The sequence below is a fragment of the Streptopelia decaocto genome, assembly GCF_964273445.1.
Source record: "Streptopelia decaocto genome assembly, chromosome: 13".
Classification (NCBI taxonomy): domain Eukaryota; kingdom Metazoa; phylum Chordata; class Aves; order Columbiformes; family Columbidae; genus Streptopelia; species Streptopelia decaocto.
In genome coordinates, this window is record NC_138668.1 from 15,927,065 (window position 1) to 15,945,976 (window position 18,912).

The window sequence follows — 18,912 nt, forward strand, 5'->3', positions numbered from 1 at the left end:
ATGGAATTAATATGTACAATCCATATTCCACCACAGGCTTATAAGCAAGGCTACAAAATTAAAATCTTTGCTTCCAAATCACTATTAACAGGAGAAACAAACTGACATAAATAGCAAAAATAGCTGTCCCCTAGATATAGAGGACCGAAAACCCAAAAGGCATTTGAAGATCTCAACCAAGAAGTCGTGGAAGATCCCTTGTTAGCCCTGATAGACTGTAACAAACCCTTTCTACTATATTCACATGAACAGGAAGGAATAGCCAGTTAGCCCAGAAACGTCTGCGAGCCATGGCATATTACTCAGCAGCACTAGACCTCATAACTCAAGGCCTGATCTCATGCACTAGGGCAGTGGCAGCAGCAACTGTGATGATTGAGAAAACAGGAAATATTGTCCTGGGCACCTCCTAATGCCAGCGGTTCATTCCTCAGTTTTCATTGCTCCTCTCCAGAGTTCAAGCAACTGTGAATGTGCTACCCTTGGGCAGCACATCGGTTTATGGCAATAAACGCAAATGGTCATTGGCTTCTTGGACTGAACTTTCTATACATGCAACAAGATGCACTCAGACCCCTGAGATGTCCCCTCCCTTTGGTGGCCCAGTGGCACGGGCAGCAGAGCCCTGCGAGGGCGAGAATCATGGACTCCACACAATCCAATGTGAATTCAAGTGAAGCCTTTTATTGCTTGTTACAATTCTCCTTAAGTATCTTTTTGACCTGTCCACGCACTTACAGACTGCATGTAACTGGACAAGAGCTGCTGTTCACGCGCCGCAAACTCACGAGTGACTGGATGTTACAAATCTGCACGAGCTCTAGTGCTGAGCAAAAAGTATCGACAAAATTGGTGACTTGCTGACTCTTCTTCACTTGCTCAAGGCTGCACGAGGTCACGTAAGACGCGGAGGCGGTTTTGCTCTCTTCTGGTCACATAGGCCTCACAGGCCTGTTCAGTTCAGTTCCATATAATGTCAGTTCTACTCAAGAAAATGCCTCAAATCTCCCACAGAGCCCCACACGGCAAAGCCCGCCACATCTCCCCCAGGCTGTCCTGCCCTGGCTGGTGCTGACAGGAGGGGAGACCGGGTGGTGACAGGCCTGGGGGGTGACAGGAGGGACATGGACCAGTGAGAGGCCTGGGGGGTGACAGGAGGGACATGGAGCAGTGAGGCATTTGACACAGTCTCCCACAGCATCCTCACAGCTAAACTGGGGGAGTGCGGTCTGGACGATCGGGTAGTGAGGTGGACTGGGAACTGGCTGAAGGGAAGAAGCCAGAGAGTCGTGGTCAATGGGGCAGAGTCCAGTTGGGGCCTGTATCCAGTGCAGTGCCTCAGGGGGCAGTGCTGGGGCCGGTGTTATTCAATATATTCATCAACGATTTGGACGAGGGAATAGAGTGACTGTCAGCAAGTTTGCTGGTGACACCAAGCTGGGAGGAGTGGCTGACACTGGAAGCTGTGCTGCCATCAGAGACCTGGACAGGCTGGAGAGTTGGGCAGGGAAACTTTCAATGAAATAGAACAAGGGCAAGTGTAGAGTCTTGAATCTGGGCAGGAACAACCCCAGGTTCCAGTATCAGCTGGGAAACCACCTGTTGGAGAGCAGTGTAGGGGAAAGGGACCTGAGGGTGCTGGGGACAGCAGGGTGACCATGAGCTAGCACTGGGCCCTTGTGGCCAGGAAGCCAATGGTACCTGGGGTGGGTTAGAAGGGGGTGGTCAATAGGTCAGAGAGGTTCTCCTGCCCCTCTGCTCTGCCCTGGGGAGACCATACCTGGAATATTGTGTCCAGTTGTGGCCCCTCAGTTCCAGCAGGACAGGGAACTGCTGGAGAGAGTCCAGCGCAGGGCAGCAAAGGTGCTGAAGGGAGTGGAGCATCTCCCGTGTGAGGAAAGGCTGAGGGAGCTGGGTCTCTTTAGCTTGGAGAAGAGGGGTGACCTTATTGATGTTGACAAATATATGAAGAGTGAGTGTCAGGAGGATGGAGCCAGGCTCTTCTCGGTGACAACCGCTGATAGGACAAGGGGCAATGGGTTCAAACTGGAACTCAGGAGGTCCCTTCCAATCCCTAATATTCTGTGATTCTGTGTGATTCTGTGAGACTCCTGGGGGGTGACAGGACATGGCCCTTTTGTCACAGCACACCGGGCTGTGGAATGCGCGGGGGTGCGCGGTGCCACTGTGACTGCAGGTGAGGTGCTGCTGGTGACCCCTGCAGTTGGTGTCCCGGGAAACCCCCAAACAGAACCCTGAGACAGGGGCGCCTGAGCCGGGCCTGGGAGCGCTGCGGGACAGAGAGGGAGCAGAGACCGAGCCGAGGCTGCAGGAGCCTTTCCCTCCTGTGCGCCTGCCCGGGCTGTGAGCTCGGGCTCAGCCTGCCGCGCTCGCCCCAAAGCCCTCGGTGGACCTTCCTGCTGTCGCCGTGGGGCAAACCCAGCGTGGGGGCCAGGGCACCGTTTGCCACAGCAGACACTGTCGCGGAGCAGCAGCACCCGGCCATGGGCACGTCACGTGTCTACTACAAGTTCTCCGCTCTCCTGGACTACGAAGCAGTCACCTTCAACGGCTTCCATATCTCCCTGTGTGAGCTCAAGTGCAAGATCAGGGCTCGCAAGAAGTTGAAGGCGACCAAGTGTGACCTGCTGGTCACCAACGCACAGACCAAAGAAGGTACTCGGGGCGGTGGGCACGGGGTGGGAAGCAATAATGTGATGTGGCCATGGCTGGTCGCTGTGGCTTGTGCTGGGGCCTGGCAGAGCTGTTCTTTTGTAGTTGCTCTTCTGGCAGCTGCCTTCTGACCTGTGTTTAGACACACAAATTGGCATGGAAGGATGCGCAGTTGTTGTGCGATGCGTAGTGCTTGCAAAAGTTTTGGTTTCCAGGGATTCTTCCAGGTAAAATGATAATGAAATGTGAGAGGATGTCATATAATAACAAATTTGCCAGATTTCTTTGAAATTTGGAGGAGAAAGCTGAAAGTGATGGAAATAGAACAGATGGCTTGGGTTTGGTGACTTAATTTTGCCTTTGACTTGTTTTAATCCACCGCATTGGAAAACTGGTTTTCTGGCTGTTGCTGAAACCGCTCACCAGCAACATCTGGATCAAGAGTTTATCTGTGAGTTTTAATCTAAGCAGCGCCTTTAAAGCCATCTTGCACATGAGTGTTTCCTGTATCTAAATTATACTTTGGAATGTCTTGTTAATAGAACTTCTTTTCTACACCAACGATATTGTCATTCAGATGCACTTGAGCATCCTTTCATCATTCATTTCTACCGTTTTTTTCCTGGCACTACGTGTTAACCGTGTCAGGACAGTACTGAAGCTTTATGGCAGAACATTTATGGTGAATACATGCAAGAAATGTTCTTAGAGAAGTCATAAAAGCTTTTAAATCTTAGAAACAGTGCTTGATTCTCAGAGATAATAATGGTTTCATGTTACTTAGTATGGTAGTTCAGTCTGGTCACGTGCCATCTTGATACGTTTGAATGTGATTAGAGACTTGGAGGCTTTGGGATGGGACTTCTCAGAAATAAACAAACTGTAAAGTGTTTTCATTCCATAAACATTAATTATTTTTTCCCTGTGGTTCTGTGGCACTCTTACAACAATCTTTTCTTTAAAATGAGCACTACTGGTTTGGCTTTTTTCCTCTTCCTGTTTCATGTATTTAAAACTTAAACAGAATAGAATGTTCACTGCAGAACCTGTAGCTTCAGCCTTAGAAGGGTTGGTTGCTGTTTCTCTACAGATACTTAAAATATTTTCAGGAGCGTGTCTGTGAAGAGGAAAGAACCGCATGCATTAGCAGACTCTCCTTTAGTGACGTTTGAGACCATTTTGCTGCTGATATTCAAACAATTTTAAAAACTGAAAAAGATTTTGCTGCTTGTGTTTGATTATCAAATCTGAAGCTTACTTGAAATGTACCGTTAGTGTGTTGAGATAATAAAAGTGTGATTTACATATAAAATTTTGCTTTTGTATCTGTAAAGGCATTCTTTGAAGTGCTACGTAATAGTTCTATTTAATATATAACATATTAATATCTATTATAACATATTAATATATATTCTTACTAACCGCCTGATGTCTTTTTCTATATTTATGTTGTTTTCAGAATACACAGAAGATAATGCCCTGATTCCAAAGAACTCATCAGTGATTGTTAGAAGAGTCCCTGCTGGAGGAGTTAAAGCCACCAGCAAAACACATGATGTGTGAGTACCCATGAAGCATTGATTCCTTGTTAGGGGTTCACTGTGTTCACTTTTTGTGTTGATATCAGTTTACAGAGGCATTCAGATTGTATCTTGCTTGCTAGAGCTGCTGTTAATTGTTGTTGTAATGGGGTAGATTTGAATGTATCCATCCCAAAGCGACTCACCGGCTCAGGCCTGCTGGGGCAGGAGGTTCCAACTCCAATATGGTAACTTTTAAAATGCTTCTGATGGGTTTTTTCTTGGGTTGATTTTTCTGAGACCCAAGTTGTATATCCTGATTCCTCTATGTGGAGAGATTCCTTATTATATGTATTTGCTTTTATTGCTTTTCTAGTAAGGACAGGTATGTATTGGAAACTTCTAATTTGTTCCTCTCTTGGGAAAGTCTGATTCTCAGTGTTTGACCATTTCTTGCAACTGGGTAGGGAGGGATATAGCAGGAGTTCTTACGCCCCACATCTGTTTGTTTTGCATACCAGCAATAGAGGGAAGACCAAGGGTTGCCAGCTGGCAAACCACCCAAACAAGAAGTTTCATTCATAAATGATTCCTGTTAGTTTCCCAAAGACAGTGTCTGTGTCAGGCAAGAGAAAAAGGACAATATCTTGAAGTGTATTGCGTTTTGTGCAAGTACGATGAACGAATAGTCAATCGTGTCCAAACTTGAAACTCAGTAAGCACTTTAGCATGTTACCAAAGGTTACCAGTTATCTTTCCAAGTCTGTTCTTACCTTGAGCTGATATCTGTGCTCCAGGTTTTCATTCTGTATGACAGAGAATCAGGTGTGTTAATCAAAATTAGAGCTATTCAAACGCAATCCTGACTACAGGGTTATTGCTGCCATTTCCGTATTCATACCAGTTCTATATCAGCTACATTAGCATTGTTTGCATAGTCGGGTTTTCCAGCTTTCCACATAAGACAGACACTGTAAAACCACGATTAGTAGATATTACTGGCTTGTGGTTTTGCCATGTCTTTCTTATGTTGGTTCTCAATAAATAAAGTAGACTGGTGAGTTACAGGGTGTCTCGAACAAACAGTGCAGCAGCATCCTGGTACCCATGAAGCATTTGCTGTGCACGTAAACTTTGGGCTTATGAGTTGCAGTGTTTGTGGGCACTACCTAGTAATTCTGGGCACCATAGCGTTGTGCTTATACACATGGCGTTGTTTTGGGGGTTAACTGAAACACGTGTGCTTCGTGCTGTCTTGTCGTGCATCCTCCATTTCTGCTTGGTGATAATCTGGAGTATTTGTTTGTGCTGGGTCATCCTCAGGTGTCTGTGGCTGTGAGTGGGAGCCTGGGGCTGTTGTAGCAGCGGCAGGAAGCCTGAGCCTTTCTGTTTGTACCTGAACTCCCCAGCAGACCTGAACGGCCTCTGCTCATGGGATGCTTGGGTGAATGATTTGTGAACTCTGTCGATGGTTGCGTGTCTGGTTCATGATGAGTAGCACGCAGATACAGCTCAATGAGTCTGTGGAATCTCGGCAGGTTTCCCAATGTAATCAATATTTCCTAAAAGATTGTAGTAATTTAATGTGATCTTAAATAAAATTCTGGCAATTAAGACCTTTTTGTTTTTTTGTCACAGGGTTCCTGAGTCACAGAAAATCCTCCAAAGTGCTTCCAGGTGACATTTCTAGTGCTATTTTTAGTCAACACAGTCTATGTAACATATTTAGTATTTGGGCACTCTCATGGGTAATATAGTAGATATCTGAACACGGTGCTTGGGCTTCCACACACAAACACTGTTCTGAAGACTGTGCTGCTGATATTTTGTTATTTCTTTGCAATATGACTGATTTATTTCACTACAGTAAACTGGCACTAAGAGGTTTCTCTCACTGCTCTTTCTTAGAAACTGAAGTACTGTGTCTGGTACCTGTTTGTTATACTCGGGATATACAGATTGGCAACAGTTCCTTTCATATTTTGATGGTTGATTATGTAAAAATACAACACTGTAGTACAGACTTCATATTTCTGATACTTATATAGCAGAGACAAAATATCTGAGGACTTCCTCTGGCACTGCTGTGTTCTGTATCTGTCAGTCTTAGAGTAAGTTGTGACAAAGCAGATATGGGATTTTGGTTTTGGTTTGGTTTGGTGTTTTTAGTGGCACTGCATGTACTGAGGGAGAACAGTTTATGTGTGTGAATACATTTCTACATTCCCTAGACTATCAGAACCTGATGTTCTGATGTTGAGGTTTTGTAATCTCTTTCCGCTGGCTCATGTTGGGTACAAGAGCTTTAGTTTAAGTTCTGATCTCTTTTATTTTTTCTTCTAGAAGCCGAACGGAGCCAGCGAGTGGAACATCAAAAGCCGTATGTAAAACCACAATTTTTCTACACACTGTACGGAATTCTAAACAATGTAGCCTTGTTTCAATTTTCCAAACATTGACTTAATGTATTTCACAGTAAATCATAGTACATGTTGTGAACATGATGTATTTGATTCAACACAGCAAACAGCACAGTGTGTTTAGCCTGGAGAAAAGGAGGCTGAGTGACACCTGATCACTCGCTACAGCTGCCTGAAAGGAGGTTGTAGCGTGAAAGGTGTTGGTCTCTTCTCCCAAGTCACAAGTGGTAGGACGAGATGAAATGGCTTCACGTTGTGCCAGGGGAGGTTTAGACTGGGTATGAGGAGAAACTTCTCCTCTGAGAGGCTTGTGGGGCATTGGAACAGGGAAGTGGTGGAATTGCCGTCCCTGGAAGTGTTCAAAAGATGTACAGATGATGTTCTTAGGGACGTGGTTTAGAGGTGGACTTGACAGCGTTGGGTGAATGGTTGGACTCGGTGATCTTAAAGGTCTCTTCCAACCAAAATGATTCTGTGACTCTGGTTCTGTGAATACGCCAGCATGTTTGTAACACGCTAAATAGAACATGAATTCTCTATTTCCTGTGAGTAGAAAGAAGTGCTATCACCTTTAAGAAATCCGACTTCTGCCTGCAGGCCATAGAACTGCTTTCCAAACAGACGGGTTTTGAATGTCTCCAGAGTTTTAATCCTTTTTAGCTGAAAATCAACAGCTTCCTTACCCCTGTGACTTTGCAGCAGTTGTGAGCGTTTGACAAGGGCCACTCTCTGACATATCCTGGAGCACTAAGTTGATCTCGAGCGAGTTTGGTTCTTGTCATTTCTTCTCTCTATCCACACGGGCACTCTCAGGCTGGGGTTTGGACTTTGTTTTGAGCAAATACAAATTTCACTGGATTGGAAATGCCTCTTCAGTGACACTCAGGGGCTATAGTGCAGACTGTCAGACTACAGTAGAGGTGAACTATTGCTGTGTTCTGATTGTAAAACAAATGTGTTTAATTTTTTGTGAACAGATTGATGACTCTTCTGCACGTGTGGCCCAGCTTGTTAAGGTATATGTACATTCTTGTCAAATGCTTTTAAGAAAAAGGTATTTGCTTAGTATTTTTCTATCTTATACTTTGATCTGTAGCTGGATAACTCTGGTAGTTGTGCTGCGCTTGACAGGATGGGCTGATCGGTGCTGTCCGGCTGTGTGGGCTTAAATGTGTTTCTGGTGTGTGTGTCAATAAGGACTTGTTTAACAGGCTGCCAATCTGGCTGAAGCCGACGCTTCCGAAGAAGAGAAAATAAAAGCCATGATGATACAGTCCTGCCAGGCGTACAATCCAGTCAAGTAAGTGTTGGTGATCTGTTCTCTGACGATTAGGGAAAAATTGTAGAGATGGTTGTTTTAACATGAGAGACACATGCATCCCTTTTTCTTTTTTTCTCAAATCCTTTTAGTTTCGTGAAGACAAACTCGGGCCCGCCTCCACCATCATACACTTGCTTTCGTTGTGGACAGCCTGGCCACTATATAAGGAACTGCCCAACTCACAGGGTAAGATTGTGTGGGACTTGTGCTGCCACTTAGCTTGTAATTTTTTCACCTTGGCAGGTAGGTAACAAATGCATGAATACTCATAGTAAAAAATGTTTCTCTTGGGGTAAAATACGGCGGTTATATGACATTGTTGCAAAGCCCTTCAAAATTCAAGGACAATCTGGAATTATAAATGTAAAATTTTCTAGGTCATGGACATTAAATGTGTCCAAAGATCTTTCTCTGTGAACACTGATGCTTATTTTTATACATTTCAATATTATTGGACATTTTTGTGGTTTTAAGTCTTTTTAATGGCAGTTCACAGTTTTTAGTATATAGTGTAAAACCAAGATGTTTCTGTTGAACCTGTCTGTTCACTATGGGCATGGTTTAGTGACACAGGTCTCTGGTTCAGTGTTCGTGTCATTTAATGTTTAGCCACTGAGTGTATGTGCGTGAGGTACCAATTCAGCCTTCATGTACAGACGGTGAATATGAGTTTCTGCAGTGACTGGTTCGAGCACTGAATTAAGCTCTCGCTCTGAATCGCGCTTTGGTGGAGATGCAGGTTTGTGTCTTTTCTGAGTGGCTGGTGAGCTTAAGGGATATTTCACCCTTAAAGACCCTGAAGTTAAGCCAAAGAATGTCGATTGAGTTCAAGCACGGCTCGAGCCTTTGGGACAGCCTGCCTGCAAGGGTTTAGTCAGCCCTTATTCTTGATAATAGAAGAGGATGAGAGACTTTTGCTGCTTCAAGTAATCACTGAAAAGTCATTTTGAGTGTGGGACTTCAGACAAGACATGGCTGCGTTTCTTTTCTTAACAGGACAAAAATTTTCAGCCTGTTCCCAGAATTAAAAAGAGCACAGGAATTCCAAGGAGTTTCCTGATGGAAGTGAAAGATCCCAATACCAAGGGTGCTATGCTGACAAACACTGGAAAATATGTAATACCAGCTATCAATGCGTAAGTATGGAATTAATCAGACTGACCCAAAAGGGAACAAGAGAAATCACGCCTGAGTGCTAATCCAAGCATGTTGCCCAGCACCTGCAGTTATGGGGGAGGAAGCATTATCTTTCTCTCTTAACTTCAAAATCTGTGATGTTTTCTAATATTAAAGGAAGGTGGTGCTTCAGTTCATGCCTCTGGAAGATGGTTACACTTCTGGTATGCTAAGAACCTGTGTTTCTGCAAAATAGTTCAGGAGTGTTTACAGTTGCAGTTGTTCTCGTTGAAAGCCGCTTTTGCTTCTGTTTTATATCTTGAAGACTTCTCAAAAAATTTCACAGAGAGCTGTTGGGCTGAGGCTTCCTCCCCATCTCAATGGTTTCCAGTCTCATCTTTAACTTTGTTCGTTTTCCTTCCCCACTCCCCTCCAGGGAAGCTTATGCGAGAGGAAAGAAGGAAAAGCCTCCCTTCCTGGCAGCGGAGCCACCCTCCTCCTCCTCCTGCTCAGAGGAGGATCTTGTTCCAGCTGAGTTGTTATGTCCCATTTGTAAAGATGTCATGGCTGATGCAGCTGTTATTCCCTGCTGTGGAAACAGTTTTTGTGACGAATGTAAGTGTTACTCCCATGTTTGTTAATTCAAATCCTCACATCTGATCTTCTGAAAGCATGAATAGGAGATAATGAGATGACTTTGTTACCTGTTCTATTTAATACTTAAGGATACCTGGAACAGGAAAGGACTCTTCCGGTATAAAGGATAAAAAAGGCAGATGGCTTATTTTCCTTTTTACACATCTATTGAAACCGTCTTTCCATGTGGAAGGACGGGTGTGAGAAGAGCACAGAACTGTGCAGGTCATTACAGTGTTGGATATTGAATGCGTTTAGTTTGTCCACAGCCCTTTCTCTGATACAGAATCACGCAGCCAGCTCTGGTGACTTACTGTGCTCTGCAACAAACAGTCGGCATTTAATCCACATTCCTCACCACAGGAGAGTTGGTTAAAACCTCCAGAACTTGAAGCTGCTCGTGTTTTTTTGAGATGTGTTATATTCATTAACCTTGAGGTTGGTAACTTCTCACTATACTGGATGGTGGGAAAAAGACTAATTAAAACACCAGGACACAGCCTACTCTCAATCTTCAACTCTTGCAATAGTGAAATATCAAAACTGTATTTGCTTCATACTATACATTTTTTACACTATTCGATATTTATCATACTGTCAATTCAAGACCACATTCAGCCATTAATCATATACCTCTTATTATTCACAGGTATTAGAACAGCATTGCTAGAATCTGAGGAACACACGTGTCCAATGTGTCATCATACAGACGTTTCTCCTGATAGTTTAGTTGCCAACAAGATCCTGCGCCAGGTAACACGACGACTTTTACGTAAATGGTTTGTAAGAAAAGTCTTTTTGTAGAAGAAAATATTAATTTACATCTCCTTAAGCAAGGCCACATTGAGAGAGGCTAAATTTGTATCTCAAACACATTCTCTGTTGTTAAGAAGCTTACAACTTTTTAGATACACTCTGTCAAATTCAGGTCACACTTCTGTTCAATACGATCGCCTCACTTTCAGAATTGGTATCAACACTGAAGTTCTTTACAGACACTCCGAGTCACCAGCCATTAATATCAGTGTTTGATGTGATGTGTTCATGTATCCATATGTTGATTTCTTTTAGGATTGACAGCATTTAGAGGAATACACGTGTAATTTTACTCTCTGGAGGCTTTTGCTCATACATCTCCTGAATTTTCATAGTACATTTTCTAAATATTTTTGTGCCCCCAGGCTGTGAACAACTTCAGGAATGGAACTGGCTACAGTAAACAGATTCAGCAGCAGCAGCAGCTGCCACCACCACCAGTGAGACAACCAGTGACACGCAACCCGCAACCTCTACTCCGGCCGACAATTTCCAAACAGAAGGATCCAATAATTCCTTCATCAGCTTCTGTGTCTTCTCATTCTGCTGCTTTGCCATCATTTGGCCCTACTCAGGCATCTGGGGCAGCTCAGCCGCCAGGAATCCTGCCTTCTGTCACTGTCCCTGGTGTCCCACCAGCAGTGTCCCTGCCCTTCCCTGGACCTTTTCGGTGAGTACATCTGTAGCTTAACCAAAGTTTTTACATGCAGGTGTAATTTTACAGTGAATGTGAAAGACACCAAAACACTGAAGTTAGATTCTGCTGCTTCTTGAGCTTGTCCACTAGTGATTTCTGTACCAATAGTGGCAGTTCCAGATGGCTGTGGAAGCTCTGGTGTTTCATTTACTTTGAATGAGGACCCTTTGATCAGTTGGAAGCTGCCTCATGCAAGAGTTTCCTCAGAAGTACTTCTTGTCATTCACTCCGGGTTTACCCCGAAGGAGGAACCTTTTTTCCTCAGGAGCCCTTTGATTTTGGGTGCTTAGCAATTCCTAGAATAACTGTTTAGTTACGTCAAACCTGCTTGAGCGCATTAATTTCTCTTTAGTTGAGAGTTACGGACCATTTTGGATAATAAACATTGCAACACTATAAACTTGAAGTATTGACAAACATGACAGTCTAAGTTTGTGATCCAGTGAAGTCACATGAAAACACCTGAAAAATCTGCACTGTTGTTTAGGGCTCATATCCCTTCACCTTTACACCTGGCATGCAGACAGGTGCTCTGCCCAGAAGCCGCTCAGGCTCAGCTGAACCACGGAATGTGCAAGATCACAATCCAAAAGAACCTCTAGGGCAGGCTCTGAATCAGCACATCAACATTTTGTAATAGAATTTGAGTTCTTGCATGTTCCAAAGCTGAGATTCCGCAGGTGGGTTATACCTACTCTCGGCCTTTCATGTGCAGCAAGCTTAATAAAACGTTTTTGCAGTGAGCTTTCTCTTTAACTCCCACTAATCCAGACAGACACCTGCTCAGCGCTTCATTTGGAATCAACCAAATTCACATTTGTAAATGTGGTGCAGATTCTTTTTCCTTTTACAGTAGCCAGCATTTCTTACCTTGGACTTTATATTTCAAGCAGCACTTCAGAACACTGTTTGAACGATGTAAATTTGGGTTTTTTGCAGCGAGGCTGATGTGGTTACAGCTCCTGCTGCTCTGGTGAGCGCCGCTGGACTTTCTCAACCCTCCTCTCTGACCAGCAGCGGTTTGTCGGAAGAGCAGGTAAATTTTATTTCAAAATATGCAGTGATTCTTGTATTTTAGCAGAGCTTGTTTTCCAACGGTCTGTGTTTGTTCAAAGGGCTGTCAGGTTCCTGTACTAAGACAATCAGCACTGACAAGTCTCCTGGGCCCGCAAGGACAATCAATACCCACAATTGGTAACTAACTATAACTTTAGAATTTAGTTTTTAAAGTTATCTTCAGATAAACTGAATGGGGTTTTTCTGTCTCCTCTCTCCACTGAAAAAGCTCAGGCAGTGAGAGCCAGTACAGTCTGCTCAGCCAGCGGGAGACCAGGCTGGGAACTGTAAGTATTCTACAGAAATTCAATAGATCACTATTGTAACCTGTTAAAAGAGGCCACAACATGTAACGTAGGCAAAAGCTGGTTTATAATGAAATAAGAATGCATAAAAAGTTGTGGAGAATGCAAGTGGTAATTAATTTTTAAATGGCTTCATTTCAATTGTCTTGAACAAAGGAGACCTGTGCTTGCAGTAAGGTTGTTTAAAATGAAACTCCAGTACATGATTAAAAAGGGGACTCTGAAAAATGAACACCTTTTGGGGTAACCATACGTACATATAAAAATGAAATAGAATTGAAGCATCAGGTGGAAAGCCACCCTTTTGATTTGTGGCTGAATAGGGCTGAATACATTGATTTCCCAATATAAATCATCCTCCAACATTCTTCTGTTAACAACTTAGTTGATACTGATTGAGCAAATTATTGGAAAACCAATGCTGTTATTTTATGACAATTTTGTATTTCTTTTATGACAATTTCTTTTATGACAATTTTGTATTTCTTCTTCATCTTGAGTAGCCAAGCTGCTTTCTCTCAGTTGGAGAGAACACATACATCCCAAGGACACGGGCACCTCCTTTATCTCGGGAGGAGTTTTACAGAGGACAACAGAGACTTACAGAGGAGTATTTGGCTCAATGAAGATGCGTTGTTTTCCATTTCTGTGTTTCGATAGCGTATCGCACTGCACTTCCACGGAAGTGTATCTGACATAAGCAAAAATGGCATAAGATTTTTTTTCTTATATATTTTTTCATTGCAGATGGTAAATGTGCAAAACTTAAAGCAAACGTAATTCTAATGCTTTCCTTAAAACTTGTAGTAATTCTGACCTGGTTTTCCTTACATAGGAAGGTCACCTGTTGCATTTGCATGCAGTATGTTTTCTCTCATTGGCCACATTTTGTTTCTTGTGCCTTTTTATGTCTTTTTATAATAACATTCAAACTATAATTGTAATAAATGTCAAACTTATTTTTTCAGGGGAAAAAAGAAGTCGAAACTTGATTTTACAGATGATTTTGCTAAGGAATTGATGGAATATAAAAGGATTCAAAAGGAGCATCGGCAGTTGTTGTCCAGGTAATGACATCCTCATCCTCCTGACAGCTGTGAGGAGGCAGGAAACTGGACGGGTGTAGTTGCTGGATCTTCTGTCTCCCTATTCTGATTGAACCGTTACCTCAAAGCACTTTGGGGCAGAGAGGTTAGAGGAATTGTCTTCATTTTCTTTGTTGTTTCATTGATACGAAGAGAGATTTAAACCTGGACTGCAGACTGGTGGCTTTCGCTTTTCACTTGTATTTTTTATTAAGAATTGATTTTTTTTAACAATTAAGATTAGACTCGTTTTAAGGAATTAAACTGGTGAAGGACTTTGAAAGGAGGGATGACACTAGTGAACATATACAGAATAATGTGAAATGGTTCTTTGAAAAGTAGTTTTAAAAACCCCCAAAACTTGTGATGGAAATCTCTTTACAGCTGATGTTTTCTATGCCAAAAAATCACTTGGGCAGGAGTCTGAATAACTCTCTGTTAGTAACGCTGTCAGTGTCTTCCCTCGTTGAGTCATATCACTGGAAGGTCAGTTTGGAGCTTTTAGATGTGATCTCACCTGACATACAGTTGCCGCACTGGGTTAGAACTCAAGATACGTGCAAGCTTTTGCTGGGACACCCCGAAGTGTTGATGAGATGGTCCTGTATGTGAGATTGCAGTACAAGTATTTTCCATCTGTACAAATTGCCAAATAATTAGTGAAGTTAAATGGACCAACCTGGCAATTTAGAATGGAGCTTTACTGTCTTCAGGTGAAATAATGTTTTCTTGATGTTTGATACTGCACTGTAACTATTAACACTTGCTCTTTTTGCCTCTTACTGCAACAAAAATGATTTGCATTGCATGTAGTTGCTGAGTAGTTAGAAATGTGCACATTCGTGTACCAGCAGAGGCCAGCACACACCGCCTTAAATCAGCCCCCGGTGATGGTGGTTCCTGCGATAGGAGTGCAAATAGATTTTCCCTTCCTGTATGTTTTTAGACTAATGAAGCAGCAGCTGTTGTGTCCTTTAAGCAGAAACTGTTGTCAGGTTCTTAAACTTGCAGTAGCATTAAGTCAACAGCTGTTCTGATCAACTTCATTTGTGTGTGTGTGTTGTGTTTTATTGAAGGTCCAGGTCTCCCCATGATGCTCCATCTCACTCCAGAAGTTCGTACACCTGCTCCAGGTCAAGACCAGGCTCTTCCCACTCTCGCACCAACTCTGGATCTTTTAGTCATTCCCGGTCTCGTTCCCACTCGCGATCACCGTGTCAAAGAAGAGGCAGAGCGAACAGTCGTGACCATCGTTCTAGTCCAAGGTCACGTCGTCATTACCGGTCAAGGTCTCGCTCATACAGAAGATGCCGCTCACGGTCAAGGTCTCGCTCATACAGAAGATGCCGCTCACGGTCACGGTCTCCGGTGTTTAGAGGCCAGTCTCACACTAAAAGGACTGTGCCTCAAGGGGAAGGAGAAAGGGAATATTTTAACAGGAACGTGGAAGGTCCAGCATCTTCTATGAAAGGTTACTATGGCAGACCTGTTGATGTCAGAGATCCATTTGAAAAGGAAAGACGCAGAGAATGGGAAAGGAACTATAGAGAATGGTATGGCAAGGTTTCCAAGGGCTGTGCTGTTGTTGCTCAACCTCTACCGGCAGTAAACAGAGAGAACTTTTCTCCTGAGAGGTTTGGTCCACCTGGGAGCAGACAAGAGAACTCACCGTGTGCTTGGGGAAACAGGGAGGATTATCCTGGTGGGCAGAGCCACAGAAGTCATAATATAACTGGACATTACAGTGAAGAACCTTCTGGAAGAGAGAGGCCTGGCATCAGTGATCCTAGAAAATCAAAAGAGAAAGAGGTGGAATATCCATGGGGAGATGACAAAGGAAATGAACAGAAAAGACACCAGAAGAGAAGAAAATGCAATGAGAATGAAGGATTTCGCAGTGCTGAGTTGCTGGAAGGTGCAAGAACACCAAGAGAGCCAGTTCCAGCAGGAGACGATAAAACAGACTCTCTGTTCGTGCTCCCGAGCAGAGGTGATGCCACCCCTGTAAGAGATGAGCCTATGGAAGCAGATTTGATTGCTTTCAAACCAGGGTCTGAAAAGGAGAGAACAGAGAAGGACGAGCCAAAAGAAAAGAATGACCAGACAAAGTCAAAAGTAGAAGTGGCTGCTCCTTCTAAGAAAGACGACACAATAATAGCAGCTGAAACTTCCCAGGAGACAGTGGACACCGATTGTGAAGATTCTCCTCAAATGGAACCTCCTGTGAAAAAAGCGAAGAAGGAGTTGTCAAAGACAGACGGTGCTGTAATATCTTCCTCCCAAAAGGATGAGAAGGCTCCTGGTGCTCCATGGAAATATCACCCAAAAGTGACAAAAGGTCACCCAGGAACCAGAACAGCCAAGGGTGAAAAGGTGAAGAAAGACCATCCAAAAGAAACCAAATCAGAGAAGCCCTCCAGAGAGGACAAGTCAGAAAAACCTGCGGAAAAAAGCAAAACTTCTGATGCAAAACCTGAAAAAGGCAAAGGAAACGCAGATGAAAAGGTGGATGAGGAGCATGAAGCCACTTGCACAGACGCCTCAAATCCAGAAGCTGCTGAATGGAAACCATCGGCAAAGGGGAAGAGTGAGCCCGGTGCTGGAGAAGGAGAGCGAACTCCAGAAACAGCTACATCTGCGTTTCTCAACCGCCCCGCAAAAGAGATTGAACTGAACCAAGAAACTGGCGAAAATCTTGTGAGAGGAGCAAATGTGCCTCCTGCAGAAGATCCTGCGGGGAAACCCAAGGCAAGCAGTAGTAAAGTTAAACAGGATAAAGCTGAGGGGAAAGTACGAATAAGAGTAACAGCAGCTGATGGATCTAGTTCAGTTCCTGTAGGTTACACCAGGTACCTCATCATTTCTTTCCCTGTTCTTTCTTTCTTTCCTCCTCCCCTCCACCTCCAAAAATGTAAAATGCTTTATGGTGACTAATGAAGGGAACAGCTAAAACTAATGCAAAATAACGGAATAACCTGCGATCTTTCCTGCCAAACTGTTCCTGAGTCACAAACACATTTTGTTAAAGAAAGCAAGTAGTGTGTACTGCACAGAAAGCTGACAGGGCTCATTCACTGATGACATGTTTGACCCTCACACCTGGGACTCTTTTTTCTCCCCTCTTATTCACTGCTTGTTGACTCTTAGAGGGGTCCCCTCAATGTCTCCTTCAAATCCAGCTTCAGCACCTGAAGAAGCAGGAGAAAGCCAACTTCTCACATTTAGGACATTGCTGGAGACTTAAGATACTGTCTTGATATTCTAAAAAGTTTTTTTAAATGTATGTTTTTCTAAAGAAGAACACGGGGGCATGAGGATAAATCTTCCTCTTCGTCATTGTTTGCTGTTGAAATAAGAATGTATATCTAATTTATTTACCATTGCAAGACATCGTAGGACATGAAGGAATTACCAGATGAGATGAGTCTACAATCTGATTGTCTTGTGTCTTTGTGAATTAAATGTAGAATAGAATCATAGAATCATATAACAGCTTTTGCTGAAGGGCCCTTCCCAGCTCCCAGTGCCCCCCCTGCCATGACAGGGACATCTTCACCAGCTCAGGTTGCTCAGAGCCCCGTCCAGCCTGGCCTGGGATGTCTCCAGGGATGGTTCATCCACCACCTCTCTGGCCAACCTGGGCCAGGCTCTCACCACCCTCAGGGCCAACAATTCCTTCCTCATGTCCAGCCTGAATCTCCCTCCTTTAGTTTAAACCATCACCCCTTGTCCTGTCACAACAGGCCCTGCTCAAAACTCTGTCTCCATCTTTCTGATCGGCCCCTTTTAAGTCCAGAAAGGTGCACTAAGGTCTCCCCGGAGCTTCTCTTCTGCAGCTGAACACCCCAACTCTCTCAGCCTGTCCCCAGCAGAGCTGTTCCAGCCTCGGGTCATTCCTGGGGCTCCTCTGGCCCCTCTCCAGCAGGTCCATGTGTGTCCTGTGCTGAGGACCCAGAGCTGGCCCAGCACTGCGGGGGGTCTCACCAGAGCGGGGCACAGGGGCAGGATCCCTCCCTTGACCGGCTGCCCACGCTCTTTTTGATGCAGCTCAAGATGTGTTTGGCCGTCTGGGCTGCAGGTGCTCATGGCCAACTCATGTCCAGTCCTTCGTCCACCAGCGCCCCAAGTCCATCCCTGGGGCTGCTCTCCATCCATCCCTCCATCCCCAGCCCGTATTGATACCAGGGGTTGCCCCACCCAGGTGCAGGACCTTGCGCTTGGCCTTGTTGAACCTCATGGGGATACTAAATTAATTGATTAGGAAGATACTAAATTAATTGATTGTTCATAATCTTAGCTAGTGGGCTCTTCCTTTCTCGTCTGTTCCCTTAATTGATCATCTGAAAAGAAAAAAAAAGTTTCAGAACTGAAGCAAAAGCCATTTTATAAACTATTACAAAAGATGGTGGTGTGTGTATCTCACCTGTTATTAATGTACATTTATTTCCTCTGAGCAGCAGTTCTACTGAGGGAAGGCCCAGGACAAAGACTGAAGAAAAGCCAGATACAAACCAAACTGTCATTAAGAGCATGGAGGAGTATAATAATGATCTAACAGCCCCTGCAGAAGATGTCATCCTTACCATCCAAGTCTCTCAGTCAAAGTGGGATAAAGATGAGTTTGAGGCTGGAGAGGAACACAGTGAATCTACACAGGTGCCCACAAACAGAATTGGGATTTGTGAGCATGGAACATGAGAGGCTTTTCTTAGCATGTTATTTTTAACCGCCATTCATTACTCTTTGTGTAGTAAAAATGTTGAGTTGAATTATTTTTAATTGACTGGCAGAAGCAGCTTGTATCAGTTATAAAACATTGGCAGAATGACTTGCAGAATACATTGCAGCTCTGTTATGTCACTTTTTGCTTGCAATAAAAGGTTTTCAATAAATGGTGCGATGTGATGAGGTTTCAGTGGTAGCTGAACATCAGCAGAGAAAAGACGAGTTACAGAAAACGGCCGCCAGTAACAGCAGCCGGCAGCTCACTGGAATGAGAAATAACATACCATGTATTTCCTCTCATGACTGTGCTGAACACCACAGTGTTTGTGGTTTTTAAACAGAAGCTTCATTAGTTCCATTTTCTTACGGGGGTGCCACGATAAAGAACCAACCCTCCCTTTACAAGTGGGGTTCAGCAGGTGAGTTCAGCAGCAGAAAAAAGCCCACGAGACATGGGGATGGGGAGCTGCGCACACCGGGACGCGGACGAAGATGCGCACAGAGGCAGGGAGCGTGTTCAGGAAGGAGCGCAGGGAGGTTTC

General features: G+C 44.0%; 1 protein-coding gene across 1 annotated transcript; it reads left to right on the forward strand.

Annotated features, from left to right (window-relative positions):
* Positions 1-2,504: 2,504 nt before the first annotated feature.
* On the forward strand, positions 2,505-18,343 carry LOC309445700 (E3 ubiquitin-protein ligase RBBP6-like; the record flags this gene model as incomplete). The annotated part of the gene is made up of 14 exons (XM_082064704.1): positions 2,505-2,676; positions 4,133-4,232; positions 6,537-6,573; positions 7,591-7,629; positions 7,825-7,913; positions 8,024-8,120; positions 8,931-9,070; positions 9,487-9,665; positions 10,336-10,439; positions 10,868-10,942; positions 13,064-13,170; positions 13,529-13,627; positions 14,722-16,494; positions 18,100-18,343. 14 exons carry the CDS (start codon positions 2,505-2,507, stop codon positions 18,341-18,343), a joined length of 3,255 nt encoding a protein of 1,084 aa, XP_081920830.1.
* Positions 18,344-18,912: the final 569 nt, after the last annotated feature.